Source organism: Pezoporus flaviventris, unplaced genomic scaffold, assembly GCF_033815535.1.
Source record: "Pezoporus flaviventris isolate CSIRO_AGI_PZ_B2104156 unplaced genomic scaffold, CSIRO_AGI_Pfla_v1 ptg000097l, whole genome shotgun sequence".
Taxonomy (NCBI): Eukaryota; Metazoa; Chordata; class Aves; order Psittaciformes; family Psittacidae; genus Pezoporus; species Pezoporus flaviventris.
In genome coordinates, this window is record NW_026892645.1 from 961,800 (window position 1) to 989,693 (window position 27,894).

The 27,894-nt window shown below is 50.9% G+C and overlaps 1 protein-coding gene across 3 annotated transcripts in view; it reads left to right on the top strand.

The window, feature by feature from the left end:
- COL5A1 (collagen type V alpha 1 chain) overlaps positions 1–27,894 on the top strand; it is a 146,942-nt gene that overhangs the window by 45,779 nt on the left and 73,269 nt on the right. For all 3 annotated transcript variants that reach the window (XM_061476915.1, XM_061476914.1, XM_061476913.1), the window contains 3 exons: positions 3,503–3,716; positions 4,334–4,496; positions 27,338–27,469. In XM_061476915.1, coding sequence (XP_061332899.1) covers positions 3,503–3,716; positions 4,334–4,496; positions 27,338–27,469 — 509 coding nt within the window. The remainder of the gene's footprint in view (positions 1–3,502; positions 3,717–4,333; positions 4,497–27,337; positions 27,470–27,894) is intronic.

Here is a 27,894-nt window from a genome sequence, read left to right on the forward strand (position 1 = left end):
CAAGCTCACAAGTGTGAGGAATCCTGCTGCGGTGCTCTTGGTCCTCGCTCCCTCAAGTTCTGCTTCCCAGCAAAAGCAGAGGCAAGAAAGGCAAAGTTTTCAGTGGCAAACAGCAAAATGTCATTTGCATTCTTCAAGCAACCTCATGCTCTCCACGCTTCCTGTGGGTGTCTGCATATGCGCATGTTTAAGAGCTCAGACCTCTCTATAATAGCTCAAGCAGCCCTCTCTGAGGAAAACAAGTCATTCTGAAGCTGAGTCTGCTCAGATGAAGGCCAGAAGTTGGTGGCACCGTTGAAGAGCTGTTTCCCCCTGAAGAGTGGCTCTGGGAATGACACCATCTCCACAACGGATCTGCTTTGTGTTTGTGTTGGGAGCTGGCTCGGCTCGTTGCTTTTGCTGCCTTTTTGCTATTCAGCAGCTAAAGCTTTTCTTCCTTCCCAGCTCAGCAGCGGGGCTCGTTATTTCAGGCTGTGTCTGGCTGCACCTGCAGGGTCTGGGTTAAGATGGTCCTATCTGTCCCTGTCCTGAAGAACATGAGCTGGTACAGAAGCCTTTAGTTCCTGGTCCTGGTGCTCGGGGTAGCAGCAGCTCAGCCTGGCTCTGCTGGGTTGCATATCGGGGCATAGCAGGGGTGCAATGCACGCAAGTGAAGCCCACAGCATTGATGTGCTGTGCAGGAGCTGTGTGGGGTGGAGGGGTCTGTACCCACCTTGGACCTCCTCAGCTCTTCCCAGGGCTCCATCTGCAGAACTGGGGTCTTAACCCTTCGCCGCCTTGCAGGCGGTTGCATGTGGTGAATGTGAAAGGACTTGGCCACGGGGTAGGAAAGTGATGCTGAGCTAAATCCACCATTGGAGCAGTGCTGTTCAGTGCTGTTGAGTGATGGGATGGATGTGCAGCATCTCTCAGCATGAGCTCGTTTGAAGAAATGAATTGAAGATAAGGGCTTAATCCCAGACCCAGTGTTGAGGGGTTGTCTCCATTGTCTGTATCAATTGACCCAAATCCTCTTGTATTTATTACTCTGTATTTATTAGTACTTATTAGTGCTTCGTATATTTATTATGATGCATTTATTAGTATTGCTGCCGGTGTGGCTGTGTTTCCATACATCATTCAATAGCCTGGGCCACTTCTAGCTGTGACAGTGAAGCCATTGTTGTTTTGCCAGCACAGCAGAGCAGTACAGAGTAATGTCAGCTATAATTCATCCATTATGGTTATTTGGGTTGAGAAACTCGCATCGCCATGGAGACATCTTAATAGTGAAAAAAAAATTAAAAGCAGCTTTTTTAATGAGTTGGCAGCCTGTCCAGGCTGAAGGTACCATTGTGGCTTCCTAATGACATTTTGGACATGAGCTATTTTTCATAAAAGGCCCAAAACTGTAGCCTGTAATTGGAACCAGGAAGGCGTATGGTCTTGATTCAGCTCTACAGGAGGATTTGTGTACAGCAGGAGGGAGATAAAGCTCAGTGGTTCCTATGGGAGGCAGGATAATAGGATGCCTGCATTTGCCAAACATCTAGGTCTGTGTCCTAGGGGGAAATCAGGCTATAATCATGGCATTTAATTACTGGCCGTGAGTCTTCTATTCAGAGCGCTGCCTTATGCTTCTTTCCAAAGGCTGTTCAACCAAGGTGAGGGATATTAACTTGGTGCAAACAGTGTGTGTCTCTGTAGGTATCCTCAGCTCTCCCCCTCTGTGTCCTCTGTTTGCACAAGCTGTTTGTAGCAGTGCTGGGTGTGATGCAGTAGAGCCTGCTCCTACCTCCCGCTCCCTGTGCTAGGCAGGCAGATGCATTCAAACCACTGTTCATAGAAGCTAAAGCAAGTCCCAGGCAGAAGAGGAGAGGTTAAGCACTTGTTGGTTTGCTGTGGTCAACACTCCCATGGTCCTGGTCCCGTCCCTGGGTCAAAAATCCCTTATGGAGCCCTGAGGTGCTACCTACGAAAAGCCTGCAGGGGTGCAGGAAGTGGATTTGAAGCTTATGGGCACAGAGCTCGACAGCTGTGGTGGTTCACATGGCTGCGTGTCTCAGTTTGGAGCTGAGGGCTTGTGGGGTTCCCGTCCCTGCTTGCCGCTGGCTGCCACACGTCGCTGGTCCCAGCACAGCCTGTGGTGCCTGTGGCCCGGCTGCCCCACTTTACCCTGCCAGGGTTTAAGATTTCTCAAGCAGATACCCAGGGGTACAATGCAGCCCTTGTTTCTGAAAGCCTGGACCTCAAAGGCAAGATCCCCTGCAAGTCTCACGCTGCTGAAATGCAGCATCTGAGCAGGTTATGCCCTGTGGGTCCCCTCTTCAGTCATCATTTGGGCAAGAAATCCCCTTTACTGCTCCTTCTGGTGTTTTTAAGTGTCCAGTTTGGGACGTGCACCCAGGATGTTCAGTTTGGGCTCATCTTCCCAGGCTGAATGGCAGAGAAGTCCCAAGTTAGGGGAGTTGTGTCCAGCCCCGGGTGTGATTTGTGACTCGAAAGCTGACCTGCATTTGTCTTGTGTTTCAGGGGACTGACCCTTCCTCCCGTGCAGAGCATCTGCTCTGTGCTGACAGTGCTTGCTCCGTACTTGAAGCTTCCAAACCTTGCAGAAACACAGACAGGAATTGCCTGAGATCAGACAGGGTGGCTCTCCTGAGTGCAGAAAGAGCTAGGAAACACTGACTGCTTTTTAGCATGCACACAAATCCGTGTCTCCTGCTCACTGCCAGGTTTATTTCTGTTTGCAGATCTTTCTGTCTGCTCCGGTCCTGAAAGCCGAAGGCACAGACACCGTTCTCATCTGCAGCAGACACAACCTGATGCAACTTCCCTGCTCCCTTAAATAAACCCCTTCAGTGTTGTGTGTGCTGAACTGGCACCGGGCTGCATCATTTCCTCTGTCCCTCCGACATCTTGTTAATCTGGGGACCTCATGATATGTGAAACAAAGTCTTTGCCTTGTCTCCTAAAAAGCTCTAGAACATGCTAAGGAAAGGTTAAGTGCAAATAGCACAGATTTAAACCAGCAGGGTTTTTAGAGTCCCTGTTTCCTGGCGCTATGGTCTCATCCCAAAACAGCAGATCCCTTGCCATCCTTTGCTTGCAAGTTCAAAGATAGGGTGGCTTTTGGCTCTGTGAGAGATTGCAACAAGGGCTGGAAAACGGCTTTCTGCTCATAAATGAATGATGCTCAGAGATGCTCAATTCTGTGCTTGGCTTTTTAATGTGCCATTAGAACAGGTAGCCCTTGGGGGACTCTGCTGTACACTGGTTTTGCTGGTGCAATCTACTTTGGGGTGCAGCCCATCCCAATCCTTTATCCCAACAGGCTTTGGGGGGGAAGCCTGATCTTCACCTGGCAACTAAGATGCTGCCCCATATTTTTCGGGCTGCTGATCTGCACACATCTGGAAAGATAAACCAGAGGTGTCCCCAGGGGTTATTAGGCAACAGCACTGCTTCGGTAGGGTTTAATCTTCAAAGAAACCTGACTAACCTCTTTGCTTTTCCACTCCAGCTTCCCCATTCCCAGAGGACTTCTCCATTCTAACCACTGTAAAAGCGAAGAAAGGAGGTCAGTCCTTCTTGATCTCAATTTACAATGAGCAAGGGATCCAGCAAATTGGTGTGGAGTTGGGTAGATCTCCTGTATTCCTGTATGAAGACCATACAGGAAAGCCAGGCCCAGAAGACTATCCTCTCTTTAGAGGCATTAACCTAGCAGATGGCAAGTAAGTGAAACTTTGTGCACGAAGGAAAAAGTACGTTGTCTATATGAATACCAGCATGTTGAACGTTGTGTACTCTAGGAGTCATGTATGTTTAAATGCATGTACGCACCTCTGACTACTGCCAAGTGTCCTAACCTTGAGCTTTGCCCTTTGGTGAATCAACACTGCACCTGCAAGGTGACAGACACCACTCAGTGCAAATTGTCTGGCACTTACGGGGGCAGGAACAGTGACTTCTGTTGCAAAGAGCCTGAAGAAATCGGTTTGTCTTGGAAAACCTGACTGGGTCTTTTGCAGGATGTGAGGAGGGGGGAAAAGGGGAATAGCCAGGGAGTTATTGGTGGGGTTTTCCCCTCTGCTTCTTTCTGAAGCCAGAACTGGTGTGCTCCTACCTGTTCTGGAGGGATGAGAAGTGAACGGCATCATCTGTCAGTCAGCCTCTATTGCAAGTGAAATCTTTAGGGTCTCCCCGGGATGGTTTTCATGTGGCTGCAGATGGTGGCTGGCATGAAGATTTGCAGAACACCACTTCGTGAAAGCTTCATTGTTATACCATTGTTAGCTTGTTCTTGAAAGCCCAGGGCTCTGTTTAACACATCTGGGGGCTGTTCTTCTAGGTGGCACAGAGTAGCTATCAGTGTGCAGAAGAAAAACGTCACCTTGATTTTGGACTGTAAAAAGAAGATAACTAAGTTCTTGGACAGAAGTGACCATCCCATCATTGACGTCAATGGCATCATTGTATTTGGAACAAGGATATTGGATGAGGAAGTCTTTGAGGTAAGTCATGCCAATGGACAGCTCTGGAGATGTTCCACAGAGGTGATGAGCTGGAGACTGGTTGATGGGGTATTTGCAGCTCAGTTTTGGAACTTGTATCGTGGTTTTGCGTAATGGAACACTGTTGTATGTCATTTATATCTTTGTAAGCTTGTGTTTCAACTAGGGAAGTTCTTTCTGTAGCAATGATGCAAACAGTGGGCCAGATGTCCAGCTGGAGTGAGCGCCTCTGCTCTTCATGCTCTTGCTGGGGCTCAGACTAGCCCCTGCACTGGGATTTTGTGTCTCTGTAGCTCTTCAGCTCATTTAGCATGGGAAAGTTTTCCTTCATCCCTGTTAGGATTTAGGTGGAGTTGCAGGGGTGGTAAATGGAGGCTGGGGAAAGCAGCTCCTTTGCAAGTCACAGTTCACTCCGGGGCTGTAGGAATTTGCTCTTTTCACATGCATTGTCCGTCGGTTCTTGGTTTCTTGCACCATGACGTAAGGGGTCTCTCCTCACCAGCTTGCCTGGCAGCCCTGTCACCTCCCACACAGCGACTGCCTTCAAGAATCAAACCAGCATCGTGATGGGCGGAATGCTAACCATGAGCTCCTCTCATTTAAGCAAAGAGATAGAGGATTATTTATAGCCAAGGTACATATGGCAGAAGTTCTTCCCATAGTTCAGCAACTAGTTTAATATATGCATTTCACCAGCAGTCTCGACTTCAGTGCTCTGCTGCACTTGTGAGCCTTTCATGTGTATGAGAATCTTGTCTCTGATCTGTCTTGCAAGCTAGGATTTCTTCCCTGAAATCAGTGCCAGTGCATTGGAGTGTAAACCAAGACCTATTGATCTCTATCTCCCTAGTTTTATTGCATTTATGTGGAGGGAGAGCTGTATCTCCTGGGCCTCCCCAGCCCAGCAAAGGGACGGGGCGCATCTCCTAGCAGTGGATAATTGGAGCTGAAGCCAAGCCAGCTCTTGTCTGCATTTTGCTGTCACTCAGGAGGAAAGTTCCAGTCTGTTTAACAGTACCAACATCTGGGAGCTGGTCTGCTGTAAACACAGCAAGAACGCATGGGCTGAAGGTTGCTGCCAAAATCCCAGTTACAGAGTTAGAGCTGAAGCTCTAAATTCTGTTAAATTAATAGATGTTCCCTGGGAAGGTTAACAATTCAAATGGGAAGTAAGAGCTGGGTTTAATGGGCAGTGGAGCGTCTGTTGCAAAGGTTGGACCTTTGGCCAAACCCATCAGTGGTTGCACGGGATGCTGTGTTTTAAGTGGAGTGCCCCTGAGGTCTGGGATGTTCCCAGGTGGGTTTTAGAGCTTACCTGGATTTTGGGCTGCTGATTCCTCTGCCAGGCCAGGGAATGCAGAGTGATGGGTGTCAGTGCTCTTCCAGCACCCATCAGCCCTTCCCGGGGGGGTGGCCGCTGAGAAGTGGACAATTAGCAAGTATTTTCTCTGTCCTATAGCAAATGTTCTGGTACCACACAGCATGTGTATAACCTCCCTCTCTAGTCCCGGGATCTGTCCTTTCTTCTTTTGTCACTCTCGCCAGACAAAAAGGGTTTTCAGTGCATCCACACACTAATCAAGACACCAGCAGCTTTAAACTGGATGTAATGAATAGGTCCCATGAAGGCACTGGACTATAACCTAATTTCCTTCATAACTCAGCAACTTAATTTCCTTTGGTCCCTCCTTTCTTTCTGCAAGCCTAAGCAGAAACTGTGTAGGGAAAATCATGGCTCAGAACAATGGGAAATGGGTGTTCACTGTCCAGTGATGTATTCCTGGAAAGCTGATAATTTCTGGACTGAGTGCAGAATGATGAAATGAGGCTGCTGCTTGTGCTGGTGGCAACTGCTCTGCAAACCTCAGCTAACGTGATGCTCCCCAGGGCTTTCTGCACCCATGGATTTGGCTAGTTCTTCTGTTCGTCCCTTTTGCTGCAAGTTAGCATAGCCCGGTTTGCTGGGAGCGGGGTGGAAGGCAGCACTGGGCCGGGCTGCATGGATCAGCAGGAGGTGTAAGTCGTGGGCATTCATCTCCTCGTGGCCAGGACTGAAATCCAGTAACACCCCAAAACACACGTTGGTTTGGAAGCTGCCACTCCGCAAGCTCCAGGTCCAGCTGGGGCTGCAGGAGGAGCAGCTCTGCTGTGTTTGCCCCTTGAGCACCCAGATGGGGACTTCCTCACTCGTCCTCTGCTGCAGCAGGAGCCCACTGGGGAAGGTGAGAGGAGTTCCAGAGTGCTTCTCCAGCAGTGGGAGAACGACTTCCTCCCATTACCGAGCACTCGGCTGGGGCTGTGTGGGTCTCTGTGCGGCTGCGGAGGTTTGAGAGGGACCCAGCCTGCCCGCCAGGCTGCACAAGCGGGGTTTTGTGCTGAGCTCTTGTTCAGCGCAAGGGTACAAACGTCAGGACAGGCTCTCACACCGGGGTTGGGAAGTGGCGGTGGCTTCCAGCTGTGACTGAGGGGATGCTGTTGTGAGACTGCAAAGGGCTTTCTGCAGCCAGACTGAAAGAGGAAAGAAACAGCCCGTGGTGCAGCATAAACACTTTCCCTCTGCTTGCAGGCTGCAGCAGGCAGCACTCCTGCGGCTACAGCAGCACAGGAGGAAGTCGGATGTGAATGATCTTGGTTTTAGAGGCTTTAACTGTTTCTTTGGGCATGCTTGTTTTTTAAACCACGGCCTAGCATGGTCTCATGGTGTGGGAACAGAGAGGATGAAGTCTGGGAAAATCCCTTGCCCGGAAAGCAAAGCATCCTCTGCCTGAAACCCAGGGAGTTCTTCCAAGCCATCCTGGTGATGTGGCCCCACTCGGCAGTGATGCCCTGCAGGAGCTGCCCGCTCCAGGCCTGTGATATCCTGCAGGAATCCCTTTTCTGTGCAGGATCCCACCAGTTCTTGTGGCGATAACAAACTGAAGTGGGAGTCCTTCTCTGGCAGCAGCGTATTGATCCCAGGGCTGCCCCATCAGCCTCTGCTTGGACTGATGGGTCCCTGGGAGCCTGTGCTGCAGCAAGAGCTGAGTGAGCTGAGCCCCTGTCAGGCCAAAGCTTTGCCCTGTTCAGGGTTTACTTGGCTGTTAGGCGTACACCTCTGCTGCACATTGTACCATCAAACCTGGCTGCGGGCTATGTGGGTGCTTCGTGGGCTTTAATTTGAGAGCATCCTCGGAAGACGCTCATGCCGAGGCGCTTCTGCTCCACGTGTAACTTGTTGCTGGGTTCAGGAGACAGCACTTACCTCCCTGAGCCTTCCTCCTTCTCTCAGAGCAAGCAATGTGGCTCCGATCCCATCTCTCTCCCACCCCCACCCGAAGCCTGGCGCAGTTTGTGTTTAGCCATAACAGTGTGCAGCTTTACCCCTTTGAACACCGGCGCGGACGGCGCCTCCCCTGGGTCGGCTTGTCCAGCCTGCCCCTTGCCGTGGTGGTGTGATGGAAAAGCAGCTCAGCTGGCCCTGCGCTGAGCCTGTTGTACTGGTTGAGCAGATGTGGGTTGAAGCGAAGCTCAGGCCCTGGCTCAGGAAGGTCGCTGGAGCTGCGCTTCAGCCCCAGCAGTGGCTGGTTTACAGCAGCAACCAGAGATCACGTCACACGCAGCTGGAAGAGCTCTGTGCATGGGAAGTGCTGCCCAGCATCTGTGGGGTAAAAGTTCCTGTCCTGGGCCTGGATGAGGTGAACTTAACCCCTTTGCCGTGGTGTTCTGAAGCATCTCGTGTAATCCCATAGGAAGAAGTTGGGATTCTGCAGCAGTGCGTGGCTCAGCATTGTTCTGCGGACCTGCGCTTCTGTGATATCCCAGTTTGTTCTCTGATCTGTCAGGAAGAGACTGTTGTGTGAGGCTGCTAAAAGCACTGCACAGCACCCGGCTGGCAGAGCTAGTGTTGGCATCATTAACGTGGGGTGTGGGCGCTGGCGTTGTAACACTGATGACAATACCCTGGCAACAAGTGGGTACATCTGATGTCAATGGTTTTTGGTGCATTTGGTAACGTTTTGCATGATTGTCCCACAAGGAGCCTGGTGTTTCGGCCCTCTGGAAGTAACACTGGTTTGCAGTAGTGTCTGGGGTAGATGAACTTGGTTTTCCCATAAGTGGAGAAGCTCAGTGCGCGTGTATGTTGCTTTCTCAGGTTTATGTCTTTTGCTGTTGGCTCCTCTGGTCTCCCTTGCCCACCTGGGTACCACAGGGGTGTCTCGTTGGTCCGGGTGGTACTGTAAAACCAGGAGCGTTCCTCTGATCCTACCTAAGAAGGTGCAGAGTGAGAGGGGGGTGAGGACACCTGCAGACCCGGCTCTGCCAGTGCAGTGGAAGGCGAGGGGCTGATGGAGGGTTTGCTGTCAGCTCGTGCCAGAGCCCATCCCGGGCTGAGATCCGCTGCGCTGCTGGATCCGGGCGGTGCTGAAAGGATGGTGCTTTTCATTTTCTCTCCTCCTTTGTGTGCCTGAAGACCACTGGTGAAATCAAGACATTGGGACTGAAGGGAAAGAGATTTGTGCTGAGGTGAGCCAGAAAGCCCAGGCAAGGCGCCAGAGGTGCTCTTAGGGCTGCTCAGTGTTTCAAGGCGCAACAAGACAAAGCAGAATAGATGCTACAGTGCTCTCAGCAGAGACATTGGGGCCGTTCAGGTGCTGTGTTGCTCTCGGGTTGAAATGCCAACTCTCTTTTCATCTTCTGCCTTGTTTACACTTAAAAACCAATTATCACTGGGGTTGATAGTCCCAGATTTCATTTCACCATCATCAGAGGTTTCTCCCTCCCTTCCCATGCTCTTGGCTGTAGCATTTCCAGCTCTGGAAAGTGCTCTTATTAAAGTTTCTCTGTGTTGTTTTGCTCTGAGGTTAAAAAATCAGATCTTTTTTGCCTTAGCAAAAGGTGTACCAATTAAAACAGGTTCCTATACGTATATGTGCATCTTAACAGTATTGTTTTAGTGTTTAAGGATGGAGACATTTAGGAGCTTCCTTTTGCAGGTTTGCTGTTAATATGTCAAACAGCCTCTGTCTACTGCAGGAGGGCAGTGATAGTGATGCTGCCAGTGCAGTGGGCTTTGGGGGAAGACAGATTGGTGATAACTCAGCTCATGAGGGCAAATGCACTGCAAGAGCCTCGGGTTTGAATCCACGTCTCATTGCCATCCAGACCCTGGCTTGCCTTGCACAGCTCTCTGCCATTCCTGTTTATCAAGCTTTTGTTATCCTTCAAAAAGCACTTCTTTATGATTAAGGCTCTTTGCTAATGTGAATGTCTCCACCAAGATGCGCTGCAGATACATGCTCTGTGTTCTTCCTGCCTCGCAGCCTGCTGGAAGGAGCCAGTTCAGGGCTGGCTGCTGGCCCTCTTGGCCCTGCCAAATCTGATTTCACCTCTTTCGCTGTAGAGGCTTTAAGGGAGTGCAAAGAGTGGATGTTTTACACCAGCAGCATATACCATAGTGTGAGGTGATGGAAAATCAAATGTCTTGAGCCAGCATGAGGGCTCGTTACTGAAGATGTCTGCAGCTTTCCCCAGTCTCCCAATAATTCTCCATTTAGTTGCTGGTTTTCTCGTCATTTCTTCTGCTTTTGTTTTTTCAAAGGGATTCTCTTAAGCAAAATGGTGCATTGGAGACATATGGATTAAATCACAGAATGAGGCTCTTCCAGAAGAGCAATGCTGCCTAGAAAATGTCTCCAATCACTGAAGATTATAACTCTGGATGGGTTTGCAATTAATTGTGAGGGTTTTGTGCCAGAGTCCAAGCAGTGCAGTCAGTCTAATCAAAACCCAAACGTGATATTCAGCTTCAGCTGGCAAAGCCTTGCACACGGCATCATCTTACACAGGTGCCCAGGGACATCGTCTGGTTTTAGCAGTGTCTGTACCGAGGGAGGGGCAGGACCACATCCAGAATGAGAACTGCAAACCAGCTTGTAAAAGTTCATGTGTGCTTCAGGTGCTGTCGTTTCCAGCCTGAACCGATGCTGTTTCATCTGACCTCGAGCTGTCAGGTGCCAGCAAGGCAAGTGGGAGGCTGGGTTCGGCCATCAGATGGATTGTTTGCATGCACTGCTCAAACTCTTGGTTTTCATTTAGGTTTGCTGGGTAATTGGCAGTTGAGCCATCTGGACTGCAGTCAAGCATTGTGGCTGGGTCAGGGTTGCCTGTAATGATGTAGCCTTATTAGTCACGATTACAAAATACACATATTCAATAGTCTCTATTTTGATTTTAGGGGTTTTTTTTTGGTTCAGTGGTAAATTCCATTTCATAAACTGGAAAAGAAACTCTGCATTGGCATGTGTGGATAATCATTGCAGTTTGCTGCTAGCAAATGCCTTCAGACCTCTGATGGTGTACAGTGTGCAGGGAGATGTGCTTTCCTGTTCCAGCAGACCAGAAAGAGCTTTTATTGATGTTTAAGTTAGGCGGTGCATCATTTATCTTCTAATATGGCCAAGTTAAACATCAGCCCTTTCAGTGTCATTACAAGGGCTTTTTAATCAGTGCTTCAGATGGGAAAAGGCATCCAACCCAGGGTGATTTCTTGTTGAGGGATCCCTCCTCCTGATTCTGTCAGCAAAGCAGGGTGAATGCTGAGGATATGGGGCACTGAGCAGCCCTCAAAATCCAGGATTAACCCTCTGAATGGCTGGTGAAGGACATGGTTGAGGAAGTACTGGCTTTTCTCTGCCTGTGGTCACAAGAGCAGGGATGTGCCATGACTCAAAGAGGCAGTTTGGAGCCTGATGGTTGCCTTGCTTTGGGAGACTCCTGCAGGATAATTGGTTTGAATGAGCTTTTGCCATTTAGAGGACACAGGCAAAGAGGCTGGGTGGGAGCTGCCAGCGGGGAGGGATGCTAAGTGATACCTTCAGGGCTTTCCATCACTGCTGTCCTGGGCCACAGCATGGAGAGGACAGGCGGGCTGTTGCACAACTTTCCCTGCTGTGGGATCCCTCCTGCAGAGTGGGGTAATCAGTTAAAACTGCTAACAAGGAAAACTGAGCGGTCTCTGGAAGGCAGAGCTTATCCCTCAAAACCATTTCCATCACCACAGGAATTATGGGGTTTGAGGGATAGAGTTCTGTCTGGTTGTTCCTGACACTCACCTGGCAGAGCTTTGCAGTTAAATGCTGGCAGGCAGCAACCCAGGCAGGCTCGTTACACATGATGGATGCTCTTAGCTCTGGTGGCATTACTCTCGCAGCTGATGGCTTCGTTGGTAGTTTGCTTCCCCCCTTGAACAGTGGGAGGAGGGGGCTTGGTTTCTTCCGTGGAAACTCTGAGGTGCAGCAGGCTGAGTGCTGAGTCCAGACAGGCTGATGTAATGCTGGAAACCTGCTCCTCTCCCGTGACACAATGCCAGGGTTTAAGGTGGCCTTGTGGACATGGATGTCTGCAGGCAGCAGGACAGGGCTTCGGGAGGGTAAGGGCAGTGCAAGGGGGCCCTGAGCACGTTGGGAAGGCCCTGAAGAGCAGACCAAATGCTGCTCTCAAATGTTAGGGAAAGATGATTGTCCTCAGCTCGAGCATGGGGGAAAAGCCAAACACTCATGCTGCTGGGGAGCAGTTTCCAGCTGAACTTTACTGGCAGCATCACTACGCAGTATGAGAAAGGGGTTATTGAGAGCAGTGAGCAATAGTGTGCCACCGGCCCAAATCAGTGCGTGTTTCCTCTTCCCTGCTAATTCGGGAATGTTGTTCCATGTGGGAGGTGACACACGGATCAGTCTTGTGTGCATTAGAGTGAATTTCTGGAACAGAAATCTGTGGCTAGAGGAAAAACCCTCTCTGTGCCCAAAACATTGATTGATTTGCATTGTTACAGCAAACTGCTGTAGGAAGTACAGGCTTGGCTGAGCCGAAGTCGTGGGAGAGGAAGAGGATGGTGAGCGCTGAGCTCTGCAGTGAGGGCGGCTCGTGTCCTTGCTTCCTCGGAGTTTAGGTCTTTGTTGCTTTTGTCCTGCTTTTACAGGACATGGCGTGAAGTCTGTCCTCTCTCTAAGCTAGGGTTTTATGCAGGCAGCCTCTTGTTGCAGCGAGGACAGAGTGAAGCCAGCATAGAAGAGACCATCCTAACGTAGGAGCCTCCCAGCTGACTTCGTGTTCAACCCATTCCCTCGTCACTGAGGCCCGAACAAATGAAACACATGTTCCGTTCGCATGGGGAGGCCTTGCCGTTTTATTTCACTTTATTTTTGAGGCAGTCTGGGCTGCGTGCCAAAGCCCAGAGGAAAATCCTGGCCCGCTCCAGACATCCCCAGCGTGCAGGTGTACTCCTCACTGTGACAGAGCCGAGCGTGAGCGAATGGATATGTGCACATAAATACATCGCCCTGGGGATGGGGGCTGGAAGAGGGTATTCCTAATGAGTTGTGCAGAATGTTGGATGGGGTCTGTGTGTTGGGGTGTGTGTCTGTGTGTTTGCTATTCCCTCCAAGAACACGGAAAAAAGTCTCTAACCGTGGGCTCATTGTTCTCCACACGTAGCCACATACTGGCTGTGGTTCAGGAGGTCAAGTCTGCTTGAACAAACAGTGCTTTGGCCACTGAAGCGAAATGTGTGGGGAGATGAGAGAATTCGTGGTGAATATTACTTTTGTGCAGTGTTCTCTGCTCTGGAATGTCTGCAGACACAGCGAGGGTTTCCTGAAGCTTTGATGCCCGGCGGAGGCAAATTTATCTGCAAATTGTATTTATCCTCTTCCTGCTTTGCTGCTCGGCATTCCAGAGCCTGAGCTGTGACGCTGAGCTACTGCCCATGGCGCTCCCACTGCGCCCGTTCCGGCTCCGCAATGAGTCCTGTTCAGGTAACCACATTTCTGGGCTGAACTTCAGATCTGCTCCTCAGGCCATAGGATGTACAGACCCGGCTCCCTTCCTGGGGAGGAAAGAGCCCAGTTAGCTTAGCTGCGGGAGCTGCACGGGGGGCTGTGTTAAACATGAGACTGAATGCGGAGTTTGAGGTGGGCGATGCTGCACAGAGGTTCTCTTGCAGGGATACAAGAGCCAGCTGTGCAGCTTTGAAATATAAGTGCACAAATACTTTGGAGCATGGAGTGAGAGGTGTGTGAGCGTTGACAAAGGAGACGGTCCAGCTTCCTGCAGGAGGAGGGAGAATGTGTGCGGACAAGAGGTGTTATGGCCAAATGTCAGCTCCTTCCTGAGCAGCGCTGGCCAAATGTGCAGCGCTGGTGGGAAACAGCCATAGGAACCTGCAGGAAAGCTCCCTGCTGGGGTGGTCCCAGCACGTGTCTCGCTCCACGGTTTGGTGATTGTCGCCGGCCAAAGGCAGGAGAATTCTTTCCCAACCAGAAATGGGTGTTAAGTTGAATGGTGAATGTGTCAGCAGAAATCCCCACGGCGAAGCACGTAATCCCGCTTCTATCCTGAGATAGCTTTGGCAGCCAGGTCCGTTTTCCCCCCATTCCCTTTAATCCATAAAACCTGGATTCTGTATTTACCTCCTGGGGCAGGAAACATTCCAAGTCATGATTAAAAGCCTCTGTGCACACAAACCCCTTGATCCTGAGCCACCTCGGTGTGATGGGCTGAGGACAAAACCTCGGGGTGGATCTTGGGGCTGTAGCAGTTGGGGGGGAAGCCTGTCCATGGGGCTGAGGAAAGGGCAGCTCAGCTTGCAGCAGAATTCAGCTTTGAGGGGAAAAAACTATGGAGTAAAAGGAAGGGGTTGGGGGGCTTTTAGGTACCTGGGTGCTCAGAAGAGCTCCAGCTGTTGTGGGGTGGGAGCAGGAAGCCCTGAAGTGCTGCTGGAAGCAAAGAGCCACTCTTCAGTGATGGAAGTGAGCCCAGACTGGGGGAGGCTGAGGCTTTCCAAAAGGAGCCATGGGCTTTGGAGCTGTCTGAGGGCTCACCTGGGGTTTCACACTGGAGTTTGGGAAGTGTTTAGGGAGCGAGGAAGGGGAATCCACAGAGCAGCAATGTGGGGCCTCCCTGGCTGCTCCTCCTGCCCTTGTAGCGGTGGTGTGAATTGTCTGATGGAGCTGTGAAATGCTGGCTGTTGTTTGGCCCTCATAGATGGTTATGGCTGGATGTCTGATGCAGACCTTGCACTGGATTTCTTTCCCGCCCCCACCTCCTTTTCTGTACCAAGCCTCCTCAAGTCTCTCTTGAGACTTCACCTTCCCGAGGCCATCATTTTCCCTTCGCATCGCCCACCTCCATCATAGCCACGGTGGGAACAAAGCCCCGATCTTCCTGACTCGTTGGGACCAGCACCTCCCAGGCAGACACTAGGACCCTGTTTACACAGGGCCGAGTAAAAACCGAGCAACTGCCTCCACTTTGGCTCAGCGCGGCTCCAACAGCGAGTTTGCAACTGTGCAACTTCAGCCAAGAGCTTCACTTCACTACATATTTTCCACTGTGAGAGTCCCCCTTACGGTACGCTGGCGTATCCCTCCTGGTGTGGGCGGCGCAGCCAGCAGAAGCTGATCTCGTTCCTAATTTTCCATAGATGAAAGGGAAATAAATCAACGTGAAACCGGAGCCAGGAACCGGCATCGCTCCGCGCCGAGGGGGAAGACACAAAAGAGCAGCGCTGCGCTGTGCCGTGCCGTGCCACAGCTTGTAATGAGGGGGAATCTGTTTTTAAACTATCCCTTCTGGTTCACACATATGTCATCGAGAAATAACTTCTATAGGGGAAAAGTCAGCCCTTCAGCTCGGTTATTAGTGGATTATTTGATTTGGAGGGAGAGAGGGAACTTGGAACGGTGCGATCAGCCCTTGGTAAGGCGGTGACATCAGGAGATGAAGCTGGAGGGGGGAAATGCAGCACTAAATGAAATGGTAAAGAAAATAGGGACATTGAGTATGTGGTCAGGTCTGCATGACCACAAGAAGGAATGCAAAGGCTGGGCAGCTTTTGGCAGCCTTGCAGGCTCTAATTTGGGTTTACATGGAGATTGCACGCTCCTTCCAGGCTGTATCTCCTCTCCAAGGAAAACGCTGTGATTTCCTCATTTCATGTGAGGAATGGAGCTGGGATAACATGGCACTGCCCAGAGGAGAGCCTCAGACGTGAGCCAGGCTATGGGGCCAGGGGCACTGGGCCCCGATGCAATGGGGTGACAGCTAGGACCTGGAGAGTGGTGGCACTGGTGCAGGATAACTGGGCTGCCTGGTGCTCAAAGAACCGTGGAGGTCAAGGGGAGCTGGGCTTATTCCAGGGATTCCTAATTAATGCAATGAGGAAAATGGAGAAAATCACTTTTTTGAGGCTGTTCTATGGAGCGCAGGACCCTGATGCTTCAGAAAAGCAGTGCAGAAGCCGCTCATTGTTCCATCCTCTCCTCAGTCCCGCTCAGTTATTAACTGATGGTTCAAGGCCTGGCAGATCATGATAGACAATGGCATCCATTCATCTTGTCCTATTCATTTCTGAGAGGCCTGGGCTGGGCTTTCATGTTTGTTGTTTTGTTTGCTTTTCTTCCTTTGAATTTCCATGTTGGACAGTGGAAGGTCAGGCTGACGCTCTCCTCCCTTTATGGAAATGCCTCCCACAAGTGCAGGCTATGGAACTGCATGTGAGTTCTGTGGGATGCTGCCCGTGGGGCAGTGCCGAGCTGTGCTGGTCCCCACACCCTGGCCTCAGGGCTCCACTTAGCACCCTGCTGGAGGGTGGTGGTGTGGGTGCAGGCTGCAGGAGCAGCACATAGGGTGTGCGTGCAGAGGAGGGGAAAATGCTTCATTGCCTTTCACTGCAACCACTGATTTGAAGCCGAACACTGCCTGGTTCTGGTACCTCCCCAGCCTGTCCGGCATCACTGGTTGGTGGGGGCTGAGCCCCATTGGCATACTGGGCACTTGGGATGGTTGTCAGGGGCAGCACCACCTTGTCACACTGTTCCCTGACTTTATCCTTGCGAGAGAACTTCTTCCCCTGGCTATCACGAGCAGGTGACAGTTGCAAAGCCCGTTCCCAGGTGCCTCCTGAATTGTCCTGCTTCAGCACATCCATGGAAGCAAACTTCCCTGAGCGAGTATCAAGAGATTTTCTTGGACAGTCTGATTTGCTGCTTGCAGGGGCTCAGCAGCGTAATCTGACTTGATGCTTCAATTAGGGACCGAAACCACACCGTGTGAATAGGCCTGAGCCAAATCAGCTCCTATTGGAAAGCGACTGGAAGGAGCTGCTTGAAAAACTTCTGCCGTGGGGCTCCACTCATTCCTTGGCAAACTCCTTGGAACAGACAACTGAAAGGAGAAAAGAAAACCGTGTTTAAGTTCTGGATCTATATCTGATAGCTTTGGGTTTGAATTCTGTTGCTGTGAGGTCACCCTCAGCTGGTGGTATCAATATTGTGAACAGATGGTGGGTGCTTCTGTTACCTGGGAGCTCAGCAGTGCAGTTCTGGGGCAGTTTTTAAGGCATTCCTTTCAATGCTGTCCTATGGATTTACACGGTTCCTGGGAGAAGCATTTGTGATTGGGAGGGGCAAAAAAGCCTAACAGTGACCATGCTATAAAAGTTGTATTTGGGTTAGATGTAAAACGGTGACAGCAGAGTACGTGGTGATTGTGGGGGCTCTATTTTTAGGGATCAGCACTGTAATTTGTGTGCAGTGTGATGTAAATGCTGATTTCAAGTTACCAAATGAGGAGTTTGAAGCAGAAATCACAGAGTGACAAGCTGCTCTGTGGTCATAGAGGGGAAAAAATAACTCCAAGGGTTTGATCCCAGGGTGTTTGCTGGAGAGACAGTGGCAATTACAAGTCTGTTGGGCAGATGGATAAGCCACTGTCCTTAAGTAAAGGCTCATCTGAGGTTGCCTGGGTGGCAGGGACAGCCTGACCGTGGCCACCCCCTGATGGCAGGTAGCACCCAAACCTCTGGGCTCTGCTGTGTCCATGATGTTCCTCAGGGAGCTGCCTAGCTGAGACCTGGGCACACTTGGGTTCCTCCTCCATTCTTCTTGGGTCTGGAAAGTTGAGGAGAAGAGGGTGTTTCCTGTGCATAGGCAGAAAAGCAACAAGAACCGCTTATTTTGTGGTGCTTCGGCTCATCTTTCTCCAGTTCCTGCGGGAATTGGGAATCTCGGAGATGCTTTGAGATTAGTCAAGTCTAGATTCCTTCTAATTTGTTTTGTGGTTGCTTTAACTTTTCTTATAGTAGGAACATTAAAGTGATGTGTTTTTATTGTGCATGCCTATAGCTCACCATATGTGAACTCATTCCATAGCCTCCCTCAGACAATGAACTTGCACGATGCATTTCTCTTACTAAGCTGCCTGTTTCCATGACATTTATGGGAGTTTAATTATCTTGAGCCTTTTACCTCTGTCAGAAGTGATTGAAATCAGCCATATGAGGTTCAGGAGTTATTGGGATGGATGGACACACCTGTGGCTGCACAGGGATCACACATGGCTTGCTTTCGGGGGAAACCAGCCAGAAAAATGCACCGCTGTCCTACTGAATTGATTAGAGGAGAATGCTTCCTCATGTGTTAGCTTAAATCTTCAGATTTAATAACCCTCCATGTGGTTTCTGGTGCTCACGAGAGAGGTGAGTATTTAGCTGCTAGCAGTTGTAATGACAGAGGTGGCCAGAAGGCTGGGTTGGTTCTCTGGTGAAGGTGTTTCCCTCTCATGCACACAACAGCTCTCCTCCGAATGCTTCTCTCTAGGTAGGATCCTTGTTAGGGATAAACCCAGTTCAAGCTCCTTTTGCTGGCAAAGTGCAAGGAGTGGTTCTGCCCGAGTGGATCCCACACCGGGAGCAGGCACAGATGGGGTCTGCAAAGGACCTGCACATGGTCTGACCTTAACATCTCACAGGCTCCCCAGGAGATGGTGCAAGGGTGCCACGTCCTCCTGCCAAGCTGGCCCCGTGTGCTGAGTCTAAACCTGCTTTTCTCTCATTCCAGCTCTTCCCAGAACTGGTTTCCTATTTTTTCAGTCAAAACCGGAGAGGGGAAGCAGAGTCAGACTATTTACCATGTCCATGGGAGACTGGGAGCAGCCAAAGAAAACTGAGTCACTTTGGAAGGGTTCTCTGGAGTCAGGTTTTTTTATCTTTTTCCCTTCTTCCCCTGGAATAGAAGGCACACCTTTGCCCAGCCAGCACTCTGAAAGAAGCCAGCAAAGGAGTTATTCCTTCCAGTCAAGCCTGCTTGGTTGCATGGTCTGGCTAGATCTCATTGCAAGGTTTCCATCCCACAGCTGTGAGAACCTCTGGTGACTCAGTCCCAGTGAGCCAAAGGGCTCCAGCTCCGGCCCCATTTGCTGTTCTTGGGAAGGTGTTACTGCAGGAGATCTGGAAATGGTTTCTCAAGAGGAGGGTGTCAGTGGATGATCCCCAGCCACAGCAGGCTGCTCCTTGTGGATGGACACAGTTCTTCATTCTCCAGCCCTGTGGTCCCTTTGGCACTCGTGTTCACTCACTGCAAGTGTGGGCTTCCTGCATGGCTGGGGCTGGAACTGGAGCCCTGGTGGGTACCACAAGCAGGTCCTGTGGCTTTGCATCTCCTGCAGGGAATGGAAATCCCAATAATCAAGGCTTGTGTCAGGCTTTGGCAGGGTGCGTGCCTTGTGCCAGGAGTGGAAACTAAGTCATAAAGAAGGCAGAGTCTTTCAGAAGTACCCAAATGTGGATGTTTTTCTCCGTTGGAGGAGCTGGTTTGAGTTAGTGCTTAACAGCTGCACCTATAGATGCCATGCTTGAAAAGACACGTTTAAATAGACAGCATGGCTGTGCAAAACACAGATGCAAACACTGTGGCTTCAAAGGGGAGCTTGGAGAAGCGTGCAGATGGTGTGCAAGGGGCTGCATCCTTGTCGCTTTGCACCACATGAGGTGAAGTGCTCTGGAAAAGCATCATGTTCCTGGGTAATAACTAAGGACTGTCTGTGTGCATGGGTGTACGGGTATGAGCCAGCTTTTGTGGGTGACCAAACATGCAGCTGCTGCTTCAGAGAGGCACTAGCTGCTCGAATGTGATGAAATCTGAGCGAGGGGTCGTGCAGCTCACCAAACCCATGCGGGTTCCATGCCTTGTTCCTCCCATGTGTTTCTGATCTGCTGGGGGGGGGGCTCAGAGCATCTGCCCGGAGCACACTCAACAAAGCTTAAAAAGGCTCATTTTGCAAACATCGAGAGTGACTTTACAATAGGAAAATGAAACTTGAGGGTAACGTTGTGTGTTCAGTGGCGTGGGGAGGAGGGGACTTCTTTTTTCCAGGGGGTTCTTTTCTTTCTTTCCTTTTGGCCTTTACAAACCCGAGCTCCGTGCTGTTATTTTTCCCCTCTTTGCAGAACAGCTGCAAAAACCTCTCATGTTCTTTTTGCCTCCATTACTGCAGTGCTTGGCCAGGCTGTAGAGGAGGATGAGGGACTGTAAAAGCAGCCTTTTGTCCCCCTGGTCCCTGCAGCCCCTCTCCCTATCCATCTATCCCGGCTGTGGCTGCAGAGCAGGGGACACTGCTCATCGCATCCTGCTTTCTGTGTCCAGAACTGATGGTTTCATGCCCAGAAATTCCTTGCAGATAGATTGTGGTTTGTTGAACAGACATAAATATATAAAAATAGCCGGTGGAGCTGAGTACCGTGATGTTGGTTTAAGGATATCTGTGTCTCTGGGTGTTCTTAGCAGGTTTTTGTATTTGCTTTATTTTTGAAGGTGTCTTGGCTGCCTTTTCCTTTCCTGCAGCTGCTGCTGCTTGGCTGCTGCTTTGCCCTGGGCATCCCTTCCTAGCTCAGAGAAAGGGTTCTGGTGTTTGTGATCCATCAAAAGAGGAGGAATGCAGACAAATCAGCAGAGTGCTGGCCACAGGGAAGGCAAACGGTTTTAAAAGGGACCTGAGTTAGGGGAGTGGGAGCTTGAAGGGGAAGGGAAAATCGAAGCTCACAAATGCTCTGTTTTGAAGAACTGGAGCGTGTGAGGGTGATGCCACCACGCTTGCGGCAGCTGATGGAAGGCTGCGGGTGCAGAGCTGTGGGGCGCGAGGATGAGCAGAAGCTGAGGAGTCTCGGGCCGGCTCCTGCTCCCGCTCCCCTGGGCATTGAGCCGCAGCGGTTACTCGAAGTGCTCGTGGGCTCTGGAGCGCTCCCTGCGGAGCACGCCGGCGGTGCCTGGTGGTTTGCAGCACCAGGCGTGGAATCCGGGGTTCGTTTGGGTTGGAAAGGACCTTTAAGATCATGAGTCAAGGGAAAGCTGGACGCGTCCCCTGGTACGTGCGTGGGCCGGACACTGCCTCCTGCTCTGCGCTGCCTGACCTGGGATGCTCCTGCGGGAGCCTCTCGGCGGTACTGTGGGGACAAGGGGGTTAAACCACAGCCCCATTCCTGCTCCAGTGGCAGCATTTACCTTCCTGTGAGGTAACGCACCCAACACACGCAGATGTGTTTCCCCTGGTTTCTTTCTACCTTATATTTTCCCATTTGCTGGAGTAAATCCCCCTTGCTCACCAGCAGCTCTGCCTCTCGTCCTGCCCCATCAGTGCCATGGCCGGAGGGGGGATGCTGCCCTGTCCCCACAGCGGCTTTGCCAGCTCTGAAACAAAACCCTGGAGAAGTGCATTGCTACAATAGCCTTGCTGTGATTGTTTTGTAGATTTGATGCTGTCTGTGCTCCTGCCGACACCACCTGTTTTCCGAGCTGCCTTTTCCTTAAGGATTGTTTTTCTCTCTGCCTTGTGTCCTGTAAGTTCCTGGACCTTAATTAAACACCAGGTTGCTAATTTGCCTTATCTGGGTTTTTCCACCATTTGGTAAATTTCCAGACAAAAACTGTCCTCCAAGGCCTAGGCATCAGCTTTCAGTGAGGGAAGACACATTGCTTCATGGAAGTAATGCTCATTTATGGCTTATGGTGGGAGCCACTCTGTAACATACTGTGTGATGCTAATGTTGTGCTGAGCCCTGCAGCCCCCTTCAGTGAGTCAGGGTCAAGGTTGAATCAGAAGTACAACTGCTTCAAAGCACAAAGCAGCCCTGGAGCTTTTGGGGGTCTTTAAGCTGGTGGTTGGATGTCTCCTGAAAGGATGGAGGTTTCAATTGGCAAAGTGCGTGGGGATGAATCAGTGGTGGCAATGAAGGGAGCTGGTGCAGGGAGGACAGGACAGGACCATGTGGTCCGCGTGGCAAGTCTGGAGCGAAGCTTGGGCTCTTGCCTGATCATTAAACATCCATCTGAGCTTGGTCAGGGTTTTTCATCTTGTTCCTTTTCTGTTCTCTTCCGGGCATTGCCAGTCCCTGTGTGAGAAGCTCTTGGGGCAGGACATGATGGTTGAATCAGGGTGGCAGAGAGCTGAGGAATGGGTGGCTGGAGAGATGTTGTGTGGGAGCGGGGCTCTGGGCTGTCAGCAATGATTAACGGCTTTGACAAACTCAGCCATTTGGAAAGGCAAGAAAATCTTTCCCCCGCTGGGGATTGGAAGCTGGAATGGTGGATGGGTCTGTCCATCACCCACAGGGTGCTGCCAGGTATATGGTCCATGCTGCTGGTGAGCACTGCGTGCTGTCCTTGGGAGTTAGCTCTGCATTGTCACTTAAACAAGGACTTTGGTGTAAGCTCCATCAAGGTGGAGGGTGCTCAGTGCTGTGCCAGTGCTGCCAGGGGAGCGTTTGCATGAGGGTGGGGTGTGATGGACACTGTGATCAGTGGGGCCAGGCGAGGGAGTAGCTGCCTGGAAATGAGCCTTGTGTTAGTGTCTCCTGCTCTGCTAATGACTTGAGTCCTTGACTGGTATTTGGGTATTGGCAGAGTGACAGCTTCTTCAGGAGAGCTTTCCAGAATTAGCAAAGCCATCTGGCTTTTGTTCTCCTCTTAGAGAATTGCTTGTCCTTTCCCTTCCAGTAACGAGTCCTTGCTGAACTGCTTGTAATTTGTATTACACTGACAGACCTACAGCGTGCTGTGGTCTCTGTGAGTGCATAGAAAATACAGCCCCTTGCTCCAAACAACCTCTTTTCGAAGGAAGAGCCGTGGAGTGGCTGACCCGGGGATCCAGCACTTCCAGATGGAGGAAGGATGACGTGGCATTGCCCAGCTGTGATTCCATCCCTTGGAGCAGGGCTGGGTGTTGAGAGCAGCTAGGAGTGGAGGGTGGGAGAGTTCAGGGAGGGAGAAAAGACATTAGAGGAGGGGACTGCGCTTCCCTGCCCTGCTCCTTCAAATCCAGTGGCCAGGGCTAACAGTGAGCTGATGGATCCTTGTGTGCATCCTCCCTGGGATCATAAAATAAAGGCTCAAAATTAGTGGGGAGGTTGTTTACCTTCAAGCCAAAGGGCTTATTTTCCCCTTGTTGCTGTGGTCAGGGCAAGAGCCATGTGGGTTCTCCAGATAATGCTGTAGTTTGTGTTCTGTAAGTCTAATACCAGAAATGTGAATGGCTGAGCTTTGCCTGGGGGTGCAGGAATAGACTGATGGATGGGGAGAGCTGGGTTCCTGGGGGTACCTCCTCTCCCAGATAGATGCAGTGAGAAAGAGGAACTGTTATCAGCCCTTGAGAGGTATTTCCTTCAGGTTATATTTGTTCCAGTGAAACTTCTATCCCTTTTCTGCTTAATTAAAGCTGTTTTTTCTAAAGAGGGCTCAGAAGAGGCTCCCATCTGAGTGCTGAAAACCAGAAGGAGCCGTTTTTGTGGTAACTGGAGCCCGAGAGGGAGGGGAAATAGCAGCAGCCTCACGGCAAAGCTGCCCTGTCCGTTCCTGCAGCCCCTCTGCGCAGGATGGGGAAAGCAAACATCCGGGTTGGGTTCACCCAAACCACCAAGTATTTGTAGCTGACTCATGACTGCATGTGAATCAAGCTTTTTTTGAGCCAGACCTTCAGCTGCTGCCTTCACATCCATTTTGTAGTGTAGGCTCTTTGGAAGGCCAAAGGATGCCCTTTAGGTACCTGTTGCTCTGTCTGGTGAGCACACTGCTGTCAGGTCTGGCCAGTGTGAGGGGTTCAGAAGGCAGGGGCTGGTGGGGGTGACAAGGCTTCATCTGGCCCTGTTGCTGCCATTTGGTTTCTTTTCTGGAGCAGCTGTGTTTAAACGAGGGGCTCTGGGATGATGCCAGTAGGATAAGGATGCCCCAGTGCTCTGAGTGGTTACTGTACATCTGACTTGGGGCTCACTGCAGTGGCAGAGCTGGGGCACAGGGAGCTCTGGGTCACCCCTTGCTTCTTTACTTAAATGAAGACATTGGGTTGAGGCAGCTCTTAGTCCAACCTGTGCAGCCAAGGAGCCTCCTGGTGTGGGGCAGCCTCTGTGTCCTGGGCAGAGCCTGTGTCCGGGGCAAGAGCTGATGACAGCCTTTATCAAGTGGACCATCCGGGGGGCTGCCAGGCTGTCTCCCAGACAGGGATTAGGTATTTCAGAAGCTTCTGGTGGCTGGGATCCCTAAGCTTTCACTTTATCATGGAGCTGCATTGAACCTCTGCCACTCTGAAGCCATCAGCTGGGTTTGCATTTATGGAACCAATGAGTTTCTCATAATAAAACCCAGCAACATCCCAATTGCTTCCAATAATTTGGATAGTTTTTTGGTGTGTTACAGCTGGACATCCTGGCCCAGTGGCTCCAATTTAAATGCAGGAGCTTAAAACAACACACCAAGCAGGATTTATGCTTATGGATGTTCAGAAGCTCCAAGACTTCAGGGGTGAGGCACTGAAACAACAGCCCAGTTAACTGTCAGTGCGGTGCAGTGGGAGCCCTGAAGCGTCCCGGTACTGGCGGAGCTGCCGCTGGTGCCAGATGAAGTCACTGGGATTGGCCTCGCCAGCTGTTTGTTTTGGTGAACCACAGTAATCTGTCCCCGTTACTGCAGTTGATGTCATTGGAAGTGATGTGACATTTCTGCACACATATAGAATAAGTGTTAAAAAATGCTCCCGAAGAGCTTTTCCAGCCTTGTCTGGGAGCTGGCTGGGGCCTTGAATTCAACTGGCTTGGTGGGACTTAATCTATAAAGCAAATGAATCATCAGGCATAAATGGCTTTACCATAAATGTCAGATTCTCACTGGTCCTAGCAGCGCTTACATGGGTTTGGTGGGGCATATAAAAGCCTTGGGCTTCACAGTCACTTTCATAAACGTGCTGTCCTGCCTCTTCCTTTTCATGGGAAGCTCTAAGAATAAAGATCAATATAGGATTTATCCCTTTTCTAAAAACCTAGTTATTCTGGTGGATGAAATTGGCTATTTTCAGGCAAAGACTGACCTTTTGTATGTGTGTAACTGTGCCTTCCCTCTGTGTGCTACCAAGTACCCCAGGTATATACCCAGATATACCCAACTCGTTCCTATGCCAAAGGACTTCACCCACCTGCATGGGTGCCTGGAGGATGCTGAGCGGGTGACATCTCCTTTGAAGCAGCACCAGTGTGTTACTGACTTGCTCCCTTAGGTACCTCTTTACTTGAAAATGAGTCTCAAACACTGAAATGTCTTGGCTGGTGAAGTCTTCAAACCACTTCCTCACTGTAACTGGAAGTTCTCTCCCTTTCAAAGGCTTCATGGAAAAGCGGTTGCTGTTGCATGTGTACGCGAGAGGGGTAGTGAATGGTATCTCCGTTATCGCTGCTCCTGCTGAGAAAAGCAGATGCTGACTTGGGAAGGAGAGGGGTTGGGGTGTCCTGTGTAAGCACAACAGTGCAACAAATAGAGCCTTGAGTGAGGAAGGGTGCGGGGCCGGGGGCAGCTATCTCCTGGTGACATTTATTAGTGGCAGCACACTTGAGGGGACACAAAAGGCTCCCAGCATGGCCCGCTCTATTTAAAGTAGCTTTTTAAATCAAAGCAGTGGGGCTCTTGACAGCAGAGCTTTGTGCATCTTTTGTGGAGTTCGGAGAGTGGGGCTCTTTATTGCTGGCTAAATTAGCCCATTTTATTGTTTTGCTCTGAGGGATGAGGTCAGTTGAGTGGGAATCTTGCTAACAAGGTTTTACTCCTGTTTTTTACACTGGGTATCCACCAGTGCTGTGCACTTGCTGGTAATGAAACAAAGATGAATAGTTTAGCACCCTGTGAGCTCTCCTCCTTCCCCCACCGTTGAGCTGCTCAGCCCATGTCTGTACCGGAGCTCAGATGCTCCCTGGGGCTCTCATCCCTGCAAAGCTGGGTCCATTGGTTTTCCTTCTGACCTTGCATGCTTGAATGCTACTGCTGGAACAAGGAAAGGGTGGACTTTGCTGGGCAGAGTGATTGATTGGGTTTGAAAAGGAAATGGGAAAATAGTAGGCATGTTGAATGATGCTCACGGAGCGTGGTGAGCTCTGAAGGAGCTGTCTGAGGCAGCTCACGCTCTTTCCTGGCACCCCTCACATACCGAATCTATTCAGTTACGCACTGATTTTCTCAGGTTCTTGACCCAGAACTAGGAGGGAGCTTCCCTTGTTCATTCTCTCCCCTTACTCGGCAGCATCTGCTGGACCAACACTGTCCTTTGGTGTGTTGAGGGAAGTTGGGGTTTGTGCCATGGCCCCAGGATACGAGCCTGTGGTCTGGGATGTGCAGGGAATGTCTTCCCCTGTGCTTCAAGGTGCTGCCAATGCCTTGAGCAGTCAAACCCAGAGGATGCTCAGCTCCTGGTGTGCTGCAGGGAAGCAGGGTGGCATTGAGCCAGGATCTCTCCCCATGCATCGCTCAGGAGCTGCCATCAGCTGAGACTAAAAGCAAACTCAGCTTTAGCAAATTCTCTTCTGCTTAACCTTTTGCACTGTGTTTAGCCAGCGTGCCTTTCTTTGCTTTATCTGTTCCTCGAGGAAACACAGTTATAGTCCTGGTCGCTTACAGGATGCGGACTATCAGCTCTCCTTGAGGTGTAAATCCAGCCTTATCAGGAAGAAAAAGCTTTCAGCCTTCCTTCCTTGCCTCTCAGAGACAAGCACCAAGTCTGCTTTTGTGGCTGTTTTATTTCAGCTTATCCCAGCAGTGCCAGACATTCCCCATAACCCGATGGAAACTGGGGAGCTTTAACCACCTAAGTGACAAGGGCATTAATGGCTTAACGTGGCTGTCAGTGAGGGGCAGGATGGTTGAAGTCCTGCGGGCAGAAATAGCAGCTGGAAGGATCTTCCCATCAATCAACTTTAAGCCAGTTGCCTTGGCGAGGTTGGGCATCCTCCAGTGGAGGCAGCTCCAAAGGGGCGGCCTGGGGTGATGCTCTGAATGCCGGTGAGGACAGGGATAAGGATAGTGATGGATGGTGTTAGCAACCCAGTAACACCCTCAGCTCCTTCAGGTCTCTGCTCAGGGCTGGGTGATGTCCTCAGGGTCACACCATGGCTATGTTCCCCACATAGGTCACGGTGTCAGGCAATGGCCAGAGCTGGCCGGGAATGGGCGATGTTCTGAGACAAAAACTTGGTGTTTTCTGTGTTCCTAATGCTGCGTCCCCAGTTCTGGTGGTTACACTGAAAAGGCAAAAGCCAGAACAGTGACAGAACTGCTCTGTGAGTTTGTTAAAAAGAAAAAAGCAAAGGAAAGAATATTTTTCTCTTAAATTAGGAAGTTGAAAACCACCTTGCAGACATTCCTGCTAATTTTGTAAAGGTTACTCACAGGAAACAGTGACTAATGAGGCTAAACCCATGCTCGATTTCAAGGTAACCCGTGTAGCATCTGAAGGGTGCCCAGATGTTGCGCTGGGTTGCTGCAGTAACCTGGAAATTAACGTGGTTATCTTTGGGGAAGATGCACTTGGGACGGGGCAGGAAGCGCGGTGGCTTCGCACCTCACGGAGATAAGCGGCTGCTCGTCTCAGGTGGTGTGCCTGTGTCAGGGAGGAGGCACTGCCGAGCATCTTGCTTTTCCTTTCCGGCGGTGTTTATCCCCTCAGCTGCGGTCTCACGCTCCATCCCTCCGTCCCCGTAACGCTCTGCGTTTCCTTCCCTGCAGGGGGACATCCAGCAGCTCCTGATCGTGGCGGACCCGCGAGCAGCCCATGATTACTGCGAACACTACAGCCCCGACTGCGACACCGCCATCCCCGACTCCCCCCAGTCCCAGGACCCCAACCAGGATGAATACGTAAGGCTCCCGTGGGGTTTGGGGGTGCTTCTGGGGAGCAGCATCCAGCTCCGTAGTGCGGCTGCAAACACTCTGCTCCTTCCTCCCTCTGCTTCCCTGCAGCTGATCTGGTAGGGCTGAGACAGAGCTTGCTTGTGGGATGCGCAGGTTCTGGTCTTGGCTCTTGCCCTCAGGAGTTTCCTTTCTGGGATCCTCCCCGTTCCAGAGACTGAAATGAATGTTCACTTGGAGCTCAAAGCCATGTGGGAGAGACAACCTGAGCTGAGTGTGAAACACAGACCCTCCCTGGCAGGTGAACCCTGCCCGAAGCAGGCGCCTGCTTCTAGATTCCAACTTTAACTGTTGAGCTTGTAAAAAGATTTAGCAGTTCTTTTCCAGCATTCCCTGAGAACAAGTGTTAAAGGAGGGGGAAATGTTTCTGCCCG